At 41.8% G+C, this 18,566-nt stretch overlaps 1 protein-coding gene across 2 annotated transcripts in view; it reads left to right on the top strand.

Moving 5' to 3' along the window:
- The window catches only part of RMND5A (required for meiotic nuclear division 5 homolog A), a 61,293-nt gene that overhangs the window by 34,538 nt on the left and 8,189 nt on the right, over positions 1 to 18,566 (top strand). Inside the window, exons 3-7 of one of the 2 annotated variants that reach the window (XM_079941040.1) lie at positions 75 to 209; positions 1,929 to 2,029; positions 14,553 to 14,719; positions 15,402 to 15,567; positions 17,786 to 18,562. In XM_079941040.1, the coding sequence (XP_079797166.1) occupies positions 75 to 209; positions 1,929 to 2,029; positions 14,553 to 14,719; positions 15,402 to 15,567; positions 17,786 to 17,885 (669 nt within the window). In that variant the 3' untranslated portion in view covers positions 17,886 to 18,562. Of the gene's footprint in view, positions 1 to 74; positions 210 to 1,928; positions 2,030 to 14,552; positions 14,720 to 15,401; positions 15,568 to 17,785; positions 18,563 to 18,566 lie in introns of those variants that run through there. The other variant, XM_079941039.1, reaches the window with a different exon arrangement.

The following is an 18,566-nucleotide window of genomic DNA, read 5'->3' as shown; positions in this document are numbered from 1 at the left end:
TTAAGTTAGGTGGGGTGAAAACATACCAAGTGATGTATCCTGGTCAATTCATGACGTGCTTTCTTGTTTTTCAGAATTTTGATTCTGACATTAGCAGTGTGGGAATAGATGGCTGCTGGCAGGCAGACAGCCAAAGGCTTCTCAATGAGGTGATGGTGGAGCACTTCTTTCGACAAGGAATGCTGGATGTAGCTGAGGAGCTCTGCCAGGTAACAGTGTGCCACCTGTGAGAGCAGGAAATGGAAACAAGGGAAGTCCTTGCAGTTTTTAAGTCTTCTCAGCCATAGGCAGGTTTTTACATTTTAATCATCTGGGCTGACTTCAGTTTGCTAGGAAGTTTTGTTTTTTTTTTTAAAGTTGGTGAAAATTATAGTCCTAGAACTTGTTATTCAAATTATTTCCTTATTCCTGCCCCAGAATGTTGGTCCCAGGTCATCAATCAAGGGTCAGAAGTGATGCTACTTTTTCAAACATCTCCTCTTTTGTTTTTTTTTGTTTGTTTGTTTGTTTGGAATAAGGCCAGGGCATTTTATTTATTTTTTTAATTAATTTTTTTATTGGAGTATAGTTGATTTACAGTGTTGTGATAGTTTCTGCTGCACAGCAAAGTGAACTGGCCATACATACACATATTCACACTTTCTTCTTGACTCCGTTCCCATATAGGTCCTTACAGAGCACTGAATAGAGTTCCCTGTGCTGTACAGTAGGTTCTTATTAGTTATCTTCTATATACAGTAGTATGTATAAAACATCTCTTTTAAGAGGGAAGGTTAGTATAGCAGAGGAGAAAAGGACAAAGAGGTTTATATTTGCTTTTCTCATCTAGCCCAGCTTAAAGAACTTTGTTTATCAAATGAATTTCAAGCTAAAATTTACTTCAAGTGAGCAGCATTTGTCTTTTATTCCATTAGACATGAAGTTAGGGGTCTCAGAACAGTTTCCCAATACCACATAGTCATAATATTAGCAGCTGCCCTGTATGGAGTATTTACCACCCTCCAAGCCCTGCCTTATTCCTCACTGCAACCCTGTGAGGAAGAAATGGTTGAGGAAGAAATGACTGCTCCCATTCTACAGAGGTGGAATCTGAGGTCTGGAGAAGTAACCAGCCCAAGGCCATACAGGTTCTTAGTGGAGGAACTTGGATTCAGTTCCAATTCGTGTGTCTTCAGACTCTGTTCTGTGGCTTACATTCTGTGCTGTTGTATTTTCCATTTAGAAAAATGAAGGACCGTAAGGATGAAATAATTTAAAGCCAGTCTGTAAACCAGACCTCTAATGTAAGCCTTTTCTGTTAAACAATTCAGATAAGCAATAACTCAAGTCTTTCTCTGTATGTTATGGGATTTTGTGTACGTGTCCATATAAATTTCCTAAAATAAATTGTGTCATTTAGGATTAAGTTTTGTTTACAAGTAACAGAGACCCAAAATACCAATGCCTTAAACAAGAATGAAGTTTATTTCTCTCACACAGAAATCGGAGGTAGTAAGCCATCCACTGCATATGTGGTAGCCGCGTGCCGTGAAGCTCTTAGGGACCTCGGCTGCTTGTAGCTCTGCTGTTTCTAAGGTGTCCCTTGTCCACATGGTCCAGGATAGCCCGAACCCCAGCTAGACATTTTGTGTTACAGGAAGGGGCAAAGAGTATATACTTATGTTTCACTGGCCAGAACTTACATCTTGCAAAGCCATGTCCAGCTTTATTCCGTATGGTTATGTGCCCAGCTAAAATTTGGGGTTTTACTATTATAGAAAAGGAGGAAGAATGATGCTGGGGCTCAGTCATCAGTCTCTGCCAGAGAAATGCATGGTAAAAAGAAATTATCTTTAGTGATTTGCCTCACATTTTATAATGTAGAATATGCTTGTACCATATCTCTTTATTCTGATTACTGCTAATGAAAGTTCTTTCAATTTTTTCAGGAATCTGGTCTTTCTGTAGACCCGAGCCAGAAAGAACCATTTGTGGAGTTAAACCGAATATTAGAAGCGTTAAAAGTCCGAGTTCTGAGACCTGCTCTGGAGTGAGTTACTGAGTTTGTTTTCTTTTAAGTACTTTGAGAGAACTCTGTAAGAAAATGGAATCAGAAAACACGTTAGAGATTTTGAGATTATATATATATCTCACCTGGGGTAGACTTCAGAGGCATCAAGGGAGAATTATTTTATTTCTTTTAGCGAAGTGAGTTTGGGGGATATGCAATATGAGAAGATGGTTAGGGCTTATTTCACTTATCAGTTGGTCTGAATTCCCATGAGAGAAGAGGGTTTCCTCTAGCTAGGCTACACCTCCGCTTTAGACTAGCTTTATAACTGAAGGACTGTTGTTCAGATGGTCTGAGTTTGATATTTGAACTTCCATAATGTTCTGGGTTCACTGCTTGCATTCTGAAAAAAAAAAAAAAAAAGCAGTTTAATTGGTTATTGGAACCAAGTGGTATACATAAAGAGAACAAATATTGTTATGGAGTTTTACTCTAATTGCCGTCATAAAATAATTCACTGTGAACTGGTCATTGATGTGAATTATACGAAATTACTGGGTTAGCTCTGATAAATATTATCCGAGTACAGAGTCAGCAGAGTTTTTCATAAAGGGCCAGGTAGTAAATATTTTAGGCTTTGCAGGCCACATAAGGTCTCCGTTACATATTTTTCTTTATTTTATTTTACAACCCTTTAACAATGTAAAAAAACCGTCTTGACCATCTGGCATACAAAACAGGCAGCAAGTCCTGTTTGGCCGGTGGCCATAGTTTGCTGACCCCTGTCCTAGAATTTTTTAATGTGAGAATTATCAGGTTATTTGTTTTAAAAAGAAAGAAAGGAAGAAAGGGAAGGAGGAAGGAAGGAAAGTTATAAAATAAAAGGAAGAAACTGGGTGATAGAAGCAGTGATATTATTTTGAGGTCATAGCCTTAGAATCCTGGGATTTTAAAACTGGAAGTATTTGATATCGTTGTTATCAGGAAAAAAAATAGTTGGGAAGATCCTTCATGAGTTTTAAAAAATACACTTCCTTTTCCTTCTACTAACCCATTTAATTTTTCATAGGTTAGTTTTCTGTTTCTCATCATTTCTCAGTTCTTAGAAAATTTTGCAGAGTTCTAAAACCAGCCTAGGTGAACAGGCAGAGATAGAGTCCTGTGTAAATTTATAAATATCAAATTTCTTTATAAATTGTAAATATGAGGTAACTCGTTTATTTTATTTTCGTTGCTGCATGTGGATTTTCTCTATTTGCGGCGAGCAGGGGCTACTCTTCGTTGTGGTGCAGTGGCTTCTCATTGCGGAGCGTGGGCTTCAGTAGCTGCAGCACACGAGCTCAGTAGTTGCAGCCCTAGAGTGCGGGCCCTAGAGCGCATGGGCTTTAGTAGCTGTGGCACGCGGGCTCTAGGGCACACAGACTTCAGTAGTTATGGCATGCGGGCTCAGAAGTTGTGGCTCGCAGGCTCTAGAGCGCAGGCTCAGTAGTTGTGGCGCATGGGCTTAGTTGCTCTGCGGCATGTGGGATCTTCCCGGACCAGGGATCGAACCCGTGTCCCCTGTGTTGGCAGGCGGATTCTTAACCACTGCACCACCACTGCACCACCTCATTTATTTTAATTCTTTAAAGATGTAAACGTCACTTAAGCAGCACCACTGTGTACTATGCATATTACCTTTATAGTTTGATTTTTTTTAGATTTTATTGTGACATCCCTGTGAGATTAAATTTAATCAAGTACCTCTAATAACACCTCTTAAACAAAATATGGCAGCCATTCTTCTGTCTACTTTTTATATTCCACCTAAATGATTAAACAATTATAAAGGAGAGTGAGGGAGCCTAAATATAAAAATGTAATGGGTTTCACAGTTGTCTTATAGTGATTTAGAAATAATATATGAGTTGTTATTTGAGGTAATAGTCATTTATCCATTAATTTCTCAGGTTCATCATCAAACTTTTATTGAGTGCTTATGTACCAGAGACTGTGCTGAGTATTTGGACTGCCTTAGCCCTCAAAATTCTCAAGGCTTGTTCCTTTTGGAATGAAGAAAATTCATAAGACCCTTTTAACTTTGGGCTTTTTCTGTAAGATCTAAGTTTCTGACTGGTAACTATGGCATATATATCAATGATTTCTGTAAATGTTTTCTGTTATTTGTAGCCTCAAGCAGTGCCTCTCGGGCAAAGGGAGGACTCATTCCATCCACCTGGCACTAACAGTGGAAACTACTGTACAGCAGTCCCTCGGTATCCATGGGGGATTGGTTCTAGGGACCCCTGTGGATACCAAGATTCATGGATGCTCAAGTCCCTTATGTAAACTGGCCTGGTAGCCTTGCCTCTCCGTATCCACGGCTGCGGAACCTGCAGAGGCCCTCCATACCTGCAGGTTCCGCAACTGTGGATTCGGAGGGCCAACTGTACAGTAGAAATTTTCTCCTTTCGCTTTTCTGGGAATATTGCCATGTTAAATATCTGCATATGGGGATGTAGTCCTAATTATAGTTGTCTCTTTTGGAGTGCTTATTATATGCCTAGCATTGTTCTAAGCATTTTATTTGTATTAGTTTATTCAATCCTCATAATAACCCCGTGAAGTAAGTACTGGGTTTACAGAGGGGGAATCGAGCCTGGAAGTTGCTCCATGAAAAAAAGGATATGGAGTCAAAAGGTCAGTCGAGGAAAGCTTCACATGGTATTCCCTAATATTCTCCTGTAAGAGAGTCACTTTAGAAGTAAGGGAGAAAGAGAAAAACAAATAGTGTATTAATATTGCTTACATGTGGAATCTAGAAAAACGATACAGATGAACTTAGTTGCAAAGCAGAAATAGAGACACAGATGTAGAGAACAAGCATATGGACACCAAGGGGGGAAGGGGGAGGTGGGATGAATCGGGAGATTGGGATGGACGTGTATACGCTATTGATACTATGTGTAAAATAGATAACTAATGAGAACCTGCTGTACAGCACAGGGAACTCTACTCAGTGCTCTGTGGTGACCTAAATGGGAAGGAAATCCAAAAAAGAGGGGATACATTTATACATAGAGCTGGTTCACTTTGCTGTACAATAGATACTAACACAACATTGTAAAGCAACTATATTCCAGTAAAAGTTAATTAAGAGAAATGAGAGATTCACTTTAGCATGTTAGAGGGGCCATCAGCAGTCCTACGGTAAAGAAACTCATTTAACTCTGTAAAACCCAGTGTTTCCCATGCGTATTTAACCAGACTCCCTGTCTCCTGACACCTATTAAAACTCACAAAATTGGTGATCTGTAGAACATAAGTTTGGAAAATCTTAGTTTAACAGAAATCTCCATTACAGAAACTCAGACTTCTCCAATTCTTGCCTATTGGTGGATGCAAAGCAAATACTCATTCAACATATTTTATGGGCAAGGTATGGACAATTCACTGTACTCAACTTGTACCAAAAATTTAAAAATGTGGGACATGAGTTTCAGGGATTTTGGTTCAGATACACAGTGGAAAATCTTTCATATTTCATGTGTGGCATCTTCTTTTGTACCTGCTGGGGGGTACAGAAACCACCGTGGAACCACCCGAGAGAGAAAGCAAAAGGTGAAAGCCTGCAGCAGCTCTCGAGGCAGCCTAGGCAGTTGAGGCAGCGGCCAACCAAAAAGATTAATGTGGATAGAGGTCATGGAAGGCCTAGATGAGAGGGAAGTCTGGCGAGCATTACCTGTTAATCGCAACTAATAAGAGACGGTGGAAAAGAAGTGAGTAAGGAATGGTGACATGGCAGAGAGAAGCGGCAGAAGAACAGCTCATTATATATACAGATCTAGTCAGGACCCTGCCTACTCTTCTGTTCCTGCCCCTGTATTTCTGAGTTTGTGTACAGATTTTTCTCCTCATCCAGATCACTTTATCTGTTTTTTGAGTTCCTCTTGGCATCTAGCATAGTGCTTATTTCTTAGCAGGCACTCAATAAAAGATGGAATAATTTGAAGGAGAACTTTGAGCAAACATGACCTCCTCCTTCATGTGGCAGACAGAAGCAAAGCCAAAAATAACTGGTGTCAACAAAAGAATAACAGTAACTTCCTCTGAGGAGATGGAGAAAATTAGAAAAATAGAAACTGTCTGTAACTCTGTGCCAGGTACTGACGTTTTGAAAGTGCTGTCTCGAGGGGAAGCTGCTTGGTTGCCTTCCTAAAGGTGTTTCAAAGAGTAATCCTGCCTTGGTGGATTTGCCGCAGTCTAGAATCTGACTCTCAACCTTGCAGACTTGGGAACCTGTTTTTTTTCAATACCCAGAGCAGGCCCAGGGGCCTCATAGCACTTGTTTAGAGGAATTTGCAGTTCTATTTGCAAAGTCTCAGTAGAATGCCATTAAGAGAACAGAAACTAACTGAATGATTATAAGAAAGAGATGTTATAGAATTTTTCACAGAAGAAGAGAGAAAAACTATTTCATTAGTCTAGATCACTGCAGAGTTTTCAATTAGACAGGCCATGAACAGTATCAGGCAAGCTGTTGAAGTATGAGAGGAATCCCATCTCTAAGCCTAGCGATTAGGTGAGGCTAGAAATAAAAACCACAGAGGAATATGAGGTGAGCTTGCCATTGTGGTTTCTTGGTGCTGTGTGTGAACGGTGGGTCTGAGGAGAAGAAAATGGTTGCTGGACTTAGAGAAATTGTGGTATCAGTGCATAAAACACAATTTATAAGCAGAGAAGGGTTTTAGAAAGTGAAAATGAAGGAAGCAAGCCAAGGTGCCTGGTCATAGAGCCTTGGCCGCCACTGGCAAAGAGGGTGACCGGGATTACGCTGTTTCTGGTGTCTGTTTTCTCGTTGTTAGTTTTGTCTTCCTGTAGGCAGGCAGTCTTGCTGATTCAGGCATTTTTAATAGCTACATAGAACCACAGAATGAAGACTCTGATAGATGTACTTTTGGAGAAGAGGAATCAAGGTTTGAACAAGTTGGGTTTCCCTCCCCCAGTCTGAGGGGGTTCTGTTTTGTCTTGTTTCTTTTTTTGTTTTGTTGTGTCCCAGGGGTTGTTAATTCTGAAAGGGCAGAAGAGCTGAGTTGAGGGGTATTGTTTTAATTCACGGGGACCATGCACTAAGTCTGGTGGAGAGAGCGACTATTAAAAAGAAGCTAATTGAAAATGGAAAGAGGTGCCCAGTGGCAAGAACACAGAAGAGAAAAAAGCACAATGGAGTATAAAGGCCAAAGGGGAAAAAATATCTGGGGTGAGGACATCATTTTCTGTTGTCTGTTCTCTGTTTGTTGCTGGCAAAAGTCTGTATGAGGTTCCAAGACAGTAGGTACTCCTCAGGAAGAAGAAGAGACATGGCCATCTCTTACCTGGATCCCTCCTCACCAGGGACCTGGGCATTACTGGAGATGAGTGGGCAAGCTACGACTATAGAGAGATTAAGAATCTTCTTTTACAAAAAGGGAAAATTGAAAGAAACTGTCACTGAGATTAAGTGTTTAAAAGAATAAGGAGTTGAACTAGGCCAGGAGGGGGAACTAAAGGGACTCTAGAATTTGTTCTTATAAAATGCTGAACGGTTATTAATTTAAGCTTATCAAAAACTTGGTTTTGTGGTGGGAAACTAGCAGTAAATAAGGCAAAGTCATATTTAAGTACTTTATTAAAAAATCACGGGCTTCCCTGGTGGCGCAGTGGTTGAGGGTCCACCTGCCGATGCGGGGGACGCGGGTTCGTGCCCCGGTCCGGGAAGATCCCACATGCCGCGGAGCGGCTGGGCCCGTGAGCCATGGCCGCTGAGCCTGCGCGTCCGGAGCCCGTGCTCCGCAACGGGAGAGGCCACAGCAGTGAGAGGCCCGCGTACCACCAAAAAAAAAAAAAAATCCCTAATCTATAGAACTGTGCTGTCCAGTGCAGTGGCCACTTGTCAGAGGTAGCTATTGGGTATGGCCGCCAAGCCCTGTGTTACTAAGAACCTCATGTAAAGTTGAAGGTATGATTCAAACGTGAAACACGGTAGTTCGTGTGGTTTCTTAAACAGCATGGAAGGAGGACAGAGATCCACAGCAACTCCGAGATGAGTAAAACGTTAGTAGTTCCAGCGATGGACTCAACTCATATCTGAATTGCCATTTGAAAATATCCCAGAAATCCAATGCTAGCTATCCTAAAGCAAAGTGATAGGGTTCTTCACTTTTCTGGCTGAATTCCAGTTTCTGGATTTTTTCAGCACTTGATTCGGTCACCAGTAACATTCAGCCAGTCCACACCTGTGGAGTAAACGCATGTCACTCATTTCCCTGAGCTTCAGCCTGTACCCCCAAGAAGATAGCCCCAAGGTAGACTAGAAGAAGAAGGTATTTGTAAGCCTTTTTAAAACGCTGTGAAAGGTTGTAGTGGAGTGTGCCGTAGGAACTGGAGAGAGGCATTTTTATTCACTATTATCAGAAACAGATCCCAGCCCAGGCTGGCAGAATGGTGAGAGGAGAGATAAACAGACCAGTGCTGTCAGTTAGGTTTCTGGGAAAGAACAGCTAGCTCTGAAGGTAGAATCTTGTTTTAATTATTTTTGGATTAATATGGAAATTCTAAACATGGAGCTAACAATGGGCCAAGTCTTTTCGGAGGCCTGACGCTGAAGATAATTAATGCTTCATGTTTCTGTGGGATAATTGCGTCGATATGGATTGCTTCTGACTTAATCACCTAAGTAAGTAGTATTGTTTTGGGGTCTTTTAATGGAAGAGGCCCAGAAGTTCTCTCTACTAGTCACCGCAGTGGCAGTGAGCAGAGAGAATTGTGACATGGTGACCTTATTGGGTGTCATTGTTCTGGTCTCCGGTGTTTCTCTAAACCAGGAATGGTTCCAAAGCTGGCATTGCTCTTGTGGCACACATTGGAGATGTGGGAGCAGAATTTATTTTAGAAACCACAGTAAAGCTAATAATTTACCTGAATGTTTACATGTAGCTTGCTGGTTGTAGTATAGTGATCGTTCGTTTTTTAAAAATTAAAAATCAAAAGTTTTCCGCTAGGAACGCCATTAGCCCGAATACAGCACCCCGTTCGCTTATTAACTGTTCTTTGTCTTTCCGTCACATGTCTTCTAGTGCTTTGTAGACGAGTGGATTCAGTTTTCGGTGCCGATTGTAGTTTTGTGCTTTTGCAGTCCCGTGTGCTTTGTTGGTTTTGGATTTGTTGTTACCAGGTTAATTAAGGTCTGTTCTACCCCTTATTCCTGCTCAGTGAATCACACAGTCCAATATTCAGTGTGAACTTCTAGCGAAGACGACTTCAAAAAATTTTGAAGGGGATTAACTGGTACATGCTGATTCCCACAGAGTTGGTTCTATAAAAATCAAAGCAGCAGTGAGTATTACATGGAAATGCCCAAGTAACTCTTTTAAATGTCATTTTCTTACTAATGACTTTGGAGAATGTTAAGCCTATCCCCTCGGTAAACACATGTTAAGTAGCTTATTATTGTCTGTGCCAGTCTCCCGGCTCAGTGCTTCTACGAGCCCCCTCATTTAATGCCCATAACCCTCTGAGTTGCCCCCGCTTTACAGTAAGGAAACGGACTTGAGAGCATTAAGTGACAGACTGCCCCGATTCACCCCACAGAGCCAGGATTTAAAGGGCCATGCATGTTTGGCTCTATTAACCTGTGCCCTCTATCACTGTACCCCATGCAGAGTAGAAGGGGCACCGAGCTGAGCAAGGCAGAGCCCCTGCTTTAAGAGACCAGAAACTGTCCTACCAAGTAGTTTGTGTGTGAAGAGCTGGGAGAGGTTCAAATAAAGAACCTCTCGAGTTCTGTGGATGGAGAGATGAGTAGGGAACTTGTAGAAAATATGGTCATTGAGCCTGGGCCTTGAATTTTTCAATTCCGTTCTCAGCTACTCCATTTGATTGTACTATTGTAAAAATGTAACTAGCACCTGCACTGGGAGATAGGACCATGTCCTCTAATTTCATAGAAGGAACAAGTCCTCTATCTGGACCAGCTTTCATTCACCTGGACACATCACTGTTGATGGTGGTGCATGTCGCTACATCAGGTTGTCTGAATTTGTTTGCATGTTTTTCTTGGCCTGCACCTCTCTCTGCCTCCATTCTGTTCTGAAGAGGCCTCTTATTTTCCTCCTTTAATTCTTTATACCACATGGCAGATGCCTCTAATTTACCCTGTTGGCCAGCCACCGTGTTCTTCACCTTCCCTGTGCTGCCTGTCGGCATCAACCTCTTGGTTTTCCAGCCTTCCCTCTTAGAAACAAGAGTGGAGGGGCAGAGATCTCAGTGATGACAGGCCCCGTTCCCAAGCTTCTTTCTCCATTGTATCACTCTGGGCTGTCTTTGCCTTTATAAAGTAACCTCCTGCCTCTGAGAGCCTTATGTTTTTCCTCTCCTATTTCTTTTCTCTGTTGAACCGATGGACAGTTCTCTCTGCACGATTCCAGTGTGCCCAAATTTCATTTACCACAGTTTAGTTAAATAACACCAATTCCCCAACAACACAGTTCAGATTTCGGTCACCATGAAGTATTGTGAGTAATTGCATAAAATAAAAACTTCTCTGCCAGCTCTTCAGTCCACAGATACGTAATAACACATGTGCATCGTGACCATGACTGGTCACCTCACTGCTTTTTCAGTCTGTTGGTGATTGGTCACAGTGCAATTCATTTCGCCCTCAGACAGCAAAGGTGTGGTTGTATTGCTTCCTTGCCTCTGCTGATAAGCCCACATGACACATTACAGAAATGGATCATTGAAAGAGGGACTTGGTCAACAAAGATGAATTGCTAGAAGTGAAACTGAATGCATCGAGGAAGATTTGAAAATGATGACAGCAAAGTGAAGCTAGGACAAGGCCTAGGCCTACATGAAGCTATGGTACACTGCATATTGAAAAGTCCTATGAATGTCAAAACCAAGGTTAAAGTCGCTTCAACACCTTTTAATGTAAATCGCACTGGGAACAGAAAGCTGCTTGTGATTTAAATGATGGTGCATTTACTTCTACTTTGTTTGTAAAAACAAACAAAACAAACCAAAACACCTCCCATCAGTTTGGCTAACATTCAGGCCAAAGTGCTTAAGTTATTAGTTGCCTCATTGAAAGAAAACAGTTTAAAAAGGAGATTGAGGAAGGACTTTACTGCCAGTAAAGGATGGTTTCAGCATTTCAGAAATCATCGTGAATCGACTAACGTTAAACTGTCTAGGGAGGCTGCTAGCGTGGATAAGAAAGCTGCTGTGAAATTCGTACCCAGATTCCAAAGATTAGGTAAGGCAGGTGTTAATGATGATTGTCCAGAGAGACAACCCCATCAAGAACTTACACAACTAGAGACGTAGGACCACGAAGTGATCATGAAGGACATCAACATAGATGAACTCTCTCGTTAGGAGGCAACACAGAGTGTTAAACCTATACTCACCTGGCTGGTTAACTGTGGCCCGGGAATTAGGGTCAAGAAAATACAAACATGGGGGCCCGGGTACAATCCTGGGGATGAGGGCGAGGCCGCATCAGCAAGCGTTTCACCCTAACGCTTAAATGTGCTTTTACGTGTCTGCGGGGCTAAAAATGGGGTAGATCAGCCTTAGCTTAGAAAATGGCATCTTGCCAGAGAGGGAGAAACTTAGAAATGTTTATTCTAATCCCTGGCCTTGTGAGATTTAAGCTCAATATACTATTCAGAAGTTAAATGAAGATAATACAGTGTTTCAGAATAGAATGACAAGAAACATGACCCTTGAGAAACACGGGAAAACTTGTATTCTATGAATTTAGGTTTTGCATTCTCCCTACACTCTCTGCAGCTCTTTTTTGTAATCGGTATCTACTTTTCTAAGAATATTGTAGGGGGACAGCAATTAGCAATGCTAGTTTTTCCTGATTATTTTGTAGCCCTGTCTATAGCAAAATTTGAAAGTGTGTCAAAATAAATTCAAGGTGTAAATTAGGAATTACATTGTCTAAATGCCTCTCCAAGTTTAAAAATGAGGTATATATATTTATAGCTTGAAAAGCTTGAATTTCTAATTCATAGCCTGAATTACTTTTAACAAAAGTAATTTGCAATTACCGTTAGCTCTTTGATGAAAAAAGAAAGTTAAGAAATTTTGTTTAGTTTTACATTAGCTAAAAAAGTTAAGTATAAAAATAAGTAATATATGTTCATTATAGAAAACTCTCCTCTTTTTTTTTTTTTTTTTTTTTTTGCGGTACGCGGGCCTCTCCCGTTGCAGAGCGCAGGCTCAGCGGCCATGGCTCACGGGCCCAGCTGCTCTGCAGCATGTGGGATCTTCCCGGACCAGGGCACGAACCCGTGTCCCCTGCATCGGCAGGCGGACTCTCAACCACTGCGCCACCAGGGAAGCCCAAATTCTTCTATCTTAAAAATCACTGTCATCTGGACTGCTATTAGCTGCTGTTCATCGCTGTGTCCTCCTGGGTGTTTTTAGCCCCCTGGTGCTGCTCTAATAGCTGGTGCCCTATTCCAGTGAGTCATAATCCACACTGTAGCAGTTGATGTGTGAATCCAACTTTCCTAGAGTCATTCCTGTTAAAAATTTTGGCGAGTAGAATTTTTTTTTTCCTATATATCACAACTTTTCCTCCCCTTTAACATTGTATCGTGAACATTTGCCTATAAAAATAGAGTTTTTCCTCCTTTGTGAGTTGCCCACTTAAGGACTTTGCCCTTTTCTGTTGATCTTCATCGTTTACTAAAGTTTGTAGTTACTCTCTGTTAGTTCCCTTCTTTGACTCTTGCAAACGCTTGGATATATACCTCATTATCAGAAACTGAAAAAAGAAAAGGCTCACTGCCTTTCTTTACTTGGTAGTAGGAAAACATACTCATGTTTTTATGAGTTAGAATGGAGTAGGAAAAACTTTGGTAAGTGATCTGGTTTAAATATGCTTGCTTGGACCTGGAAGTCGGGAAGGTACCTGACAGACTGGAGACGGGCAGATGCACAGTACTTTTGGTACTGGCGGCTGGTGCTGGGCATTCATAAAAGAGAGCTGCTGGAGGTACCTGGTTGGTGTCACCAAGCCTCCAGACTTGGTGTTGCAGCCAGACTGCATTAATCTTAGTGCCACGTAAGGATCCAAGACTTACTTAAATAAATTTAAGCAAATATTTCCAAGGCCCAAGTGATTATTATTTTTAAAAATCACATTGATTTTGAGGTCAGAGAAGCTTCATGATTTGACTCTAAGACGTGGATGTATCAACAAATTGATTCGAATATTCATATGCATGTGCAGACCTTTTTGGGAAGGGCAGGATCCAGTGAAAGTGCTGCTTCATGAAATCTAATCCCAGTCAACTGATTCATTATGAATAACTTGAAGCATTTTACTCTTGTAGTTTGTAGAGTAACTCAGTGTTTATATTCATACCCAGTAGTTCAGATTCTGAGGGTCCTTAGTGAATCGGGTTAGGTGGGGAATATTTGTCCAAGTAAAGATCAGATTAAAGAAGAATGATACTAACATCTTCTACATCTTAATATGTTTAAAGAAGTGAAGCAGTGTTTCTTACCACTTGCTTGCAAATCTGATTTTAGCAACTGTCTGATAATGCTTTTCTGCTTTAGTACTCACCTTTAACTGGTAGTCCCAGCTCAAGGTTATTCCAACTGTTTGTACTCTATTATTATTTTTTTTTAATTTTTTTTTTTGGCGGTACGCGGGCCTCTCACCGTTGTGGCCTCTCCCGTTGCGGAGCTCAGGCTCTGGACGCGCAGGCTCAGCGGCCATGGCTCACGGGCCCAGGCGCTCCGCAGCATGTGGGATCTTCCCGGACCGGGACACGAACCCGTGTCCCCTGCATCAGCAGGCGGACTCTCAACCACTGCGCCACCAGGGAAGCCCCAACTGTTCGTACTCTAGAGGCCTGCGTCACTGTACTTTGGATGATTCAAAACTGCATGTTGTTCTTTCCCTCATTAGCACTGTTTGTACAAATCTTTTTGGTGCTGTGTGTTGACACTGTATGTTATTTACACAGCTTTATCTGCCTGATTAGACTGAAAGCATCTTGAGGGTAAATACTTACGATTACTGTTTTTAGTCTCAAAGCACGTATAGCACCAGATCTTGCACCAGTGAAAGTTTAAACATAGATGTTCCCCTTCAGCATCTTGTGTTTCATTTATAAACATGCCAGTTTAACAGGAAAAGAGTAGTGGATCTAGGCAGTGAGTAGTCAGTCTCATGGCTGACACCTGCTTCATAGTGTGGCCTGGTACAGTTCCAAATATGTCAGAGACAGTCTTGTCTTTAAACCTTATTAAATATGTAATTGTCATCTAACTTAATATTTTTTCTTTCTTTCACTGGCTGCAAAGCATCTTTAGGTATAGTTTGTTTACTTTCTTTACGAAAGTCTCTGGGCCTAGGGCTTGATGTTACCACTGACTTCCACAAGATGGCAGACTAAACCCATTTTTTGGTGTTAGGTGTTTGAAACCATTTTTAACACACATGCTCGTGCTCTCAATTACTGTTAAAAATCTTTTTTGGAAAAAAAAAATATCTTTTTTGCTTTTTCTTTAGATGGGCGGTATCAAACCGAGAAATGCTCATAGCCCAGAACAGCTCCTTGGAATTTAAGCTACACAGGCTCTATTTTATTAGCTTGTTAATGGGTGGAACTACAAATCAACGAGAGGCATTACAATATGCGAAAAATTTTCAGCCATTTGCCCTGAATCATCAAAAAGGTGAGTCTAGAGTCAGCTGTTTTTAATGGTTGGAACAGGACCATGGCCGCCACTGGAATTTAAGTTTATCTTAACTAGATCTAATATACATTTGCTAATAAACTGAAACAATTGTAGATGATAAATCACTTACTAAAAAAAGCTTCTTGGCTGGCTCTAGAACAAAAAGCATTAAAGCCTCTTAATTGAAAAGTCAGAGAGAGACATTGCATTTTGGGGGATTCTACAGTAACCTAAGAGGAGACAGAGAAAACGTAAAGTATTCACTTGCATCCCCCCACCGTACTGCTGTTATGGCCACGACAGAGTGTCTGAAGCTGCAACAGGGCAGCAGCAGTTACCCCCAGGTGTCAGTGTAGAGGGACTGACTAGTTTTACAGCCAAAGATATGTGATGACCCCATTTATGACATTACTATTACTTCTCTAGATAATGGTAATTATACTATGCTGTGTATAAATTATAAGTTCAGTATTTACTGCTTCCCTTTTCTTCTTCTCTTTCTCTGTGCTGTTTCTTTAATAGAAACCAAGCTTAAGTACCAGAATTTTAAAAGACATTGTCAGTAAGTTATTTTATGCCATGTCAGCTGGGGGAATTCTTGCCTTTTTCAATGTATTGCCTGAAAGCTCTGTTTCAGGTGTGATCATCACACCTCCAAATTGCTTCTGCTTTTGTTTAGACATTCAGGTTTTGATGGGAAGCCTCGTGTACCTGAGACAAGGGATTGAGAACTCACCATATGTTCACCTGCTTGACGCAAACCAGTGGGCTGACATCTGTGACATCTTTACACGGGATGCCTGTGCCCTCCTGGGGCTCTCCGTGGAGTCCCCGCTCAGTGTCAGGTATGGAAATTGTCCTGTTATTGAAATGTGCGTTGCATTGGTCAGTTCTGCTTAATTTGTTGTCTAGTTCTTGACGTTTAAAGCTGAGAGAACATGTGTCTTTCTGAAGAAGAGTACAGTTGGTATTTCAAGAGATCGTCACAATTGGCAGTGACCTAGTTCTAAGTGTGGTCTGTGATCCTTTGGGGGGTCTCTGAGAGCCTTTTCCACTGTGTTCACGTTGTGGGTTAAACTGCTCCAGCCTTAGCACAGATCGGGGCAGTGGTCCCAAACCCCACAAGGACTGGCTGTATTCCTCATCCACCACACACTTGCAGATATTTTAATTTTACTTAAGATTGTTCTTGACAAAACGTTAAAAGTCACTCACTTTATTAAATTTCGACCTTTGAATATACATCTTTTTAACATTCTGTGTGCCCAAATAGGAAGCTCAGATAAAGCACTTCAGCTCATGCCAAATCATGAGACAGTATGATGATTGTCTCAAGAAAAAGCATCTGTATAATGTTTGAGTTATGAGCTAAAAACTAGTTGCTTTTTTCCTGGAACACAGTTTTCACTTGAACACAGTTTTCACTTTTACGTCTTAGAAGACAGACTATAGTTACTCAGACTCAGGTTTTTAGCAGATATTTATTCAGATGAATGAATTAAGCTTGTCGCGTCAGGGAAAGCAACTGGTGGTATCTTTTGCTCCAGTGGTAAAATTCAAGATTGTAAGCTAAAATAGAAAGTTGGGAAGACTTGAACCGACCACTGTAAGCTTGACAGTTCCCCAATGCTTAAAGACATTTCTGATGAGATTGGTGGTAATAATAATGAATTTGAATTTTTTGATATTACATAATGAAATGTGCTAACACTTGGAAGATCAGTAAGATCTCACAAAATCATGCATGAGTAAAAGATTCATTCAGAGTCCGAGACCATTGGGTTTTAGTGGAGCAGGGTACGAAAAGTACAATGGCAAGGATTCAGATTCCACTTTCCAACTAACATTAAAAAAAACTAGTACTTGTTGGGACTTCCCTGGTGGTCCATCGGTTAAGACTCCATGCTCCCAATGCAGCGGGGGGAGCGGGGGCTGGGTTCAATCCCTGGTCAGGGAACTAGATCCCGCATGCCACAACTAAAGATTCCACATGCTACAACTGAAGATCCCGCGTGCTGCAACCAAAGACCCGGGGCAGCTCAATTCAAAACAAAACAAAACTACTATTTGTTGAGTTTTGGTGTGGCATTAAAGAAGACTATCCACAGTTACCTGAAAAGGTGGTGTAAGTGCTACACATCTGTGTGAGGCTAGATTTCTTTCACTTACTTCAACCAAAAGAATACATTGCAACAGATTGAATGCGGAGGAAGTCGTAAGAATCCAGCTGTCTTCTGTTAAGCCAGACATTAGAAAGATTTGTAAAAACGTAAAGCAATGCTGCTCTTCTCACAGGTTTATTTTTGGTTTGGAAAATACAGTTATTTTTTGTGAGACTGTTATTTATAACATGTTTTTTATTTTTAAGTGAATTAATCAATATTTTAATTCTCAGTTTTAATTTCTAATACAATAAATAATGATAGGTATAACCCACAAAATTAAATGCTCTTTGAGATCCTTAATGTTTAAGCCGGTAAAGGGGTCCTGAGATCCAAAAGGCTTAAGAACCAGTTTTAAGAAATAACTTTCTGGGGACTTCCCTGGCGGTCCAGTGGTTAGGACTCTGCTTCCACTGCAGGGGGCGCAGGTTCGATCCCTGGTCGGGGAGCTAAGATCCTACATGTGCCTTGCTGCGCAGCCAAAAAAAAAAAAAAAAAAGAACCTTTTTAGCTCTTCTATTTATTTGGCTCCTCCAGTGTTTTGAATCCCTGCTACGTGCCAGGCATTGTGTGAGACACAGAGATGAATAAGGCGCAGCCTGCATTCCACAGGGGCTCCACCTGAACGGAGGAGACAGACTCGTGCAGTTAAGTGTAAGGTGTGGTGGGGCTGCAGGTCTGGTTCTCTGGGACAGACTCTGAAATGAGCGGAGACTCACGTGCAGGAAGTGTGCTGGGATCAGCTCCTGTGGGGAATGAAAGCAGCAGGGTCAGGCAGAGGGAGAAGCTGGACTGTGATCCAGTCTCACCAGAGGCCTCAGTCCACCCCTGCCCTGCGGAGCTCTGGAGCTGCAGTGGCCTGTGGAGTTGTCCCAAATTGGTGCAACTTTTGTATCCTCAGGTGGAGCAGTCATCGAACGTGTCCCTGGTCAGGTCGCTTTCTCCAAATGAGGACAGTCCTGAAGGGGACTCAGTGGAGAGCTGACCGCCAGCACTTCTAGATGAGAAAGGTGCTTCTGCCCTGTACAGGGGTGATCTGGGTCTGGAAGGAACTGTGAAAGAAAATGTTTCAGAGTGTCATTAATGTTAAGAATGCCATTAATAGACTTCCCTGGTGGCACAGTAGTTGAGAATCCGCCTGCCAACGCAGGGGACACGGGTTCGAGCCCTGGTCCAGGAAGATGCCGCATGCCGCGGAGCAGCTAAGCCTGTGCACCACAACTACTGAGCCTGCACTCTAGAGCTCGCGAGCCACAACTACTGAAGCCCACGTGCCACAACTGCTGAAGCCTGCGTGCCTAGAGCCCGTGCTCCGCAACAAGAGAAGCCACTGCAGTGAGAAGCCCAGCCACTGCAATGAAGAGTAGCCCCTGCTCGCCCCAACTAGAGAAAGCCCACGCACAGCAACAAAGACCCAATGCAGCCAAAAATAAAATAAAATAAAATAATTTTAAAAAAAGAATGCCATTAATGACTGGTAGGCAGAGCTCATTAAATCTGGTGGTTTTGTAAACTAAGACTGTGTGTGCGTGCACGCACGCAAAATAGGGGGCTTTGTAATGCTTTGAATCCAATGGCCAGGGTCCTCTGCACATAGCACGGAGTCTGGAGGAGTTGATGTTTCCTAGGACCAAGCTTTCTGACACCTGGCCTGGCATTAACATTTCCTCTTCTGCCTTCCC

This window comes from Stenella coeruleoalba, assembly GCF_951394435.1.
Source record: "Stenella coeruleoalba genome assembly, chromosome: 13".
In the NCBI taxonomy this organism is placed as follows: Eukaryota; Metazoa; Chordata; class Mammalia; order Artiodactyla; family Delphinidae; genus Stenella; species Stenella coeruleoalba.
The sequence above is the reverse complement of the archived record's forward strand: the minus strand, read 5'-3'. Positions and strand labels throughout refer to the sequence as shown.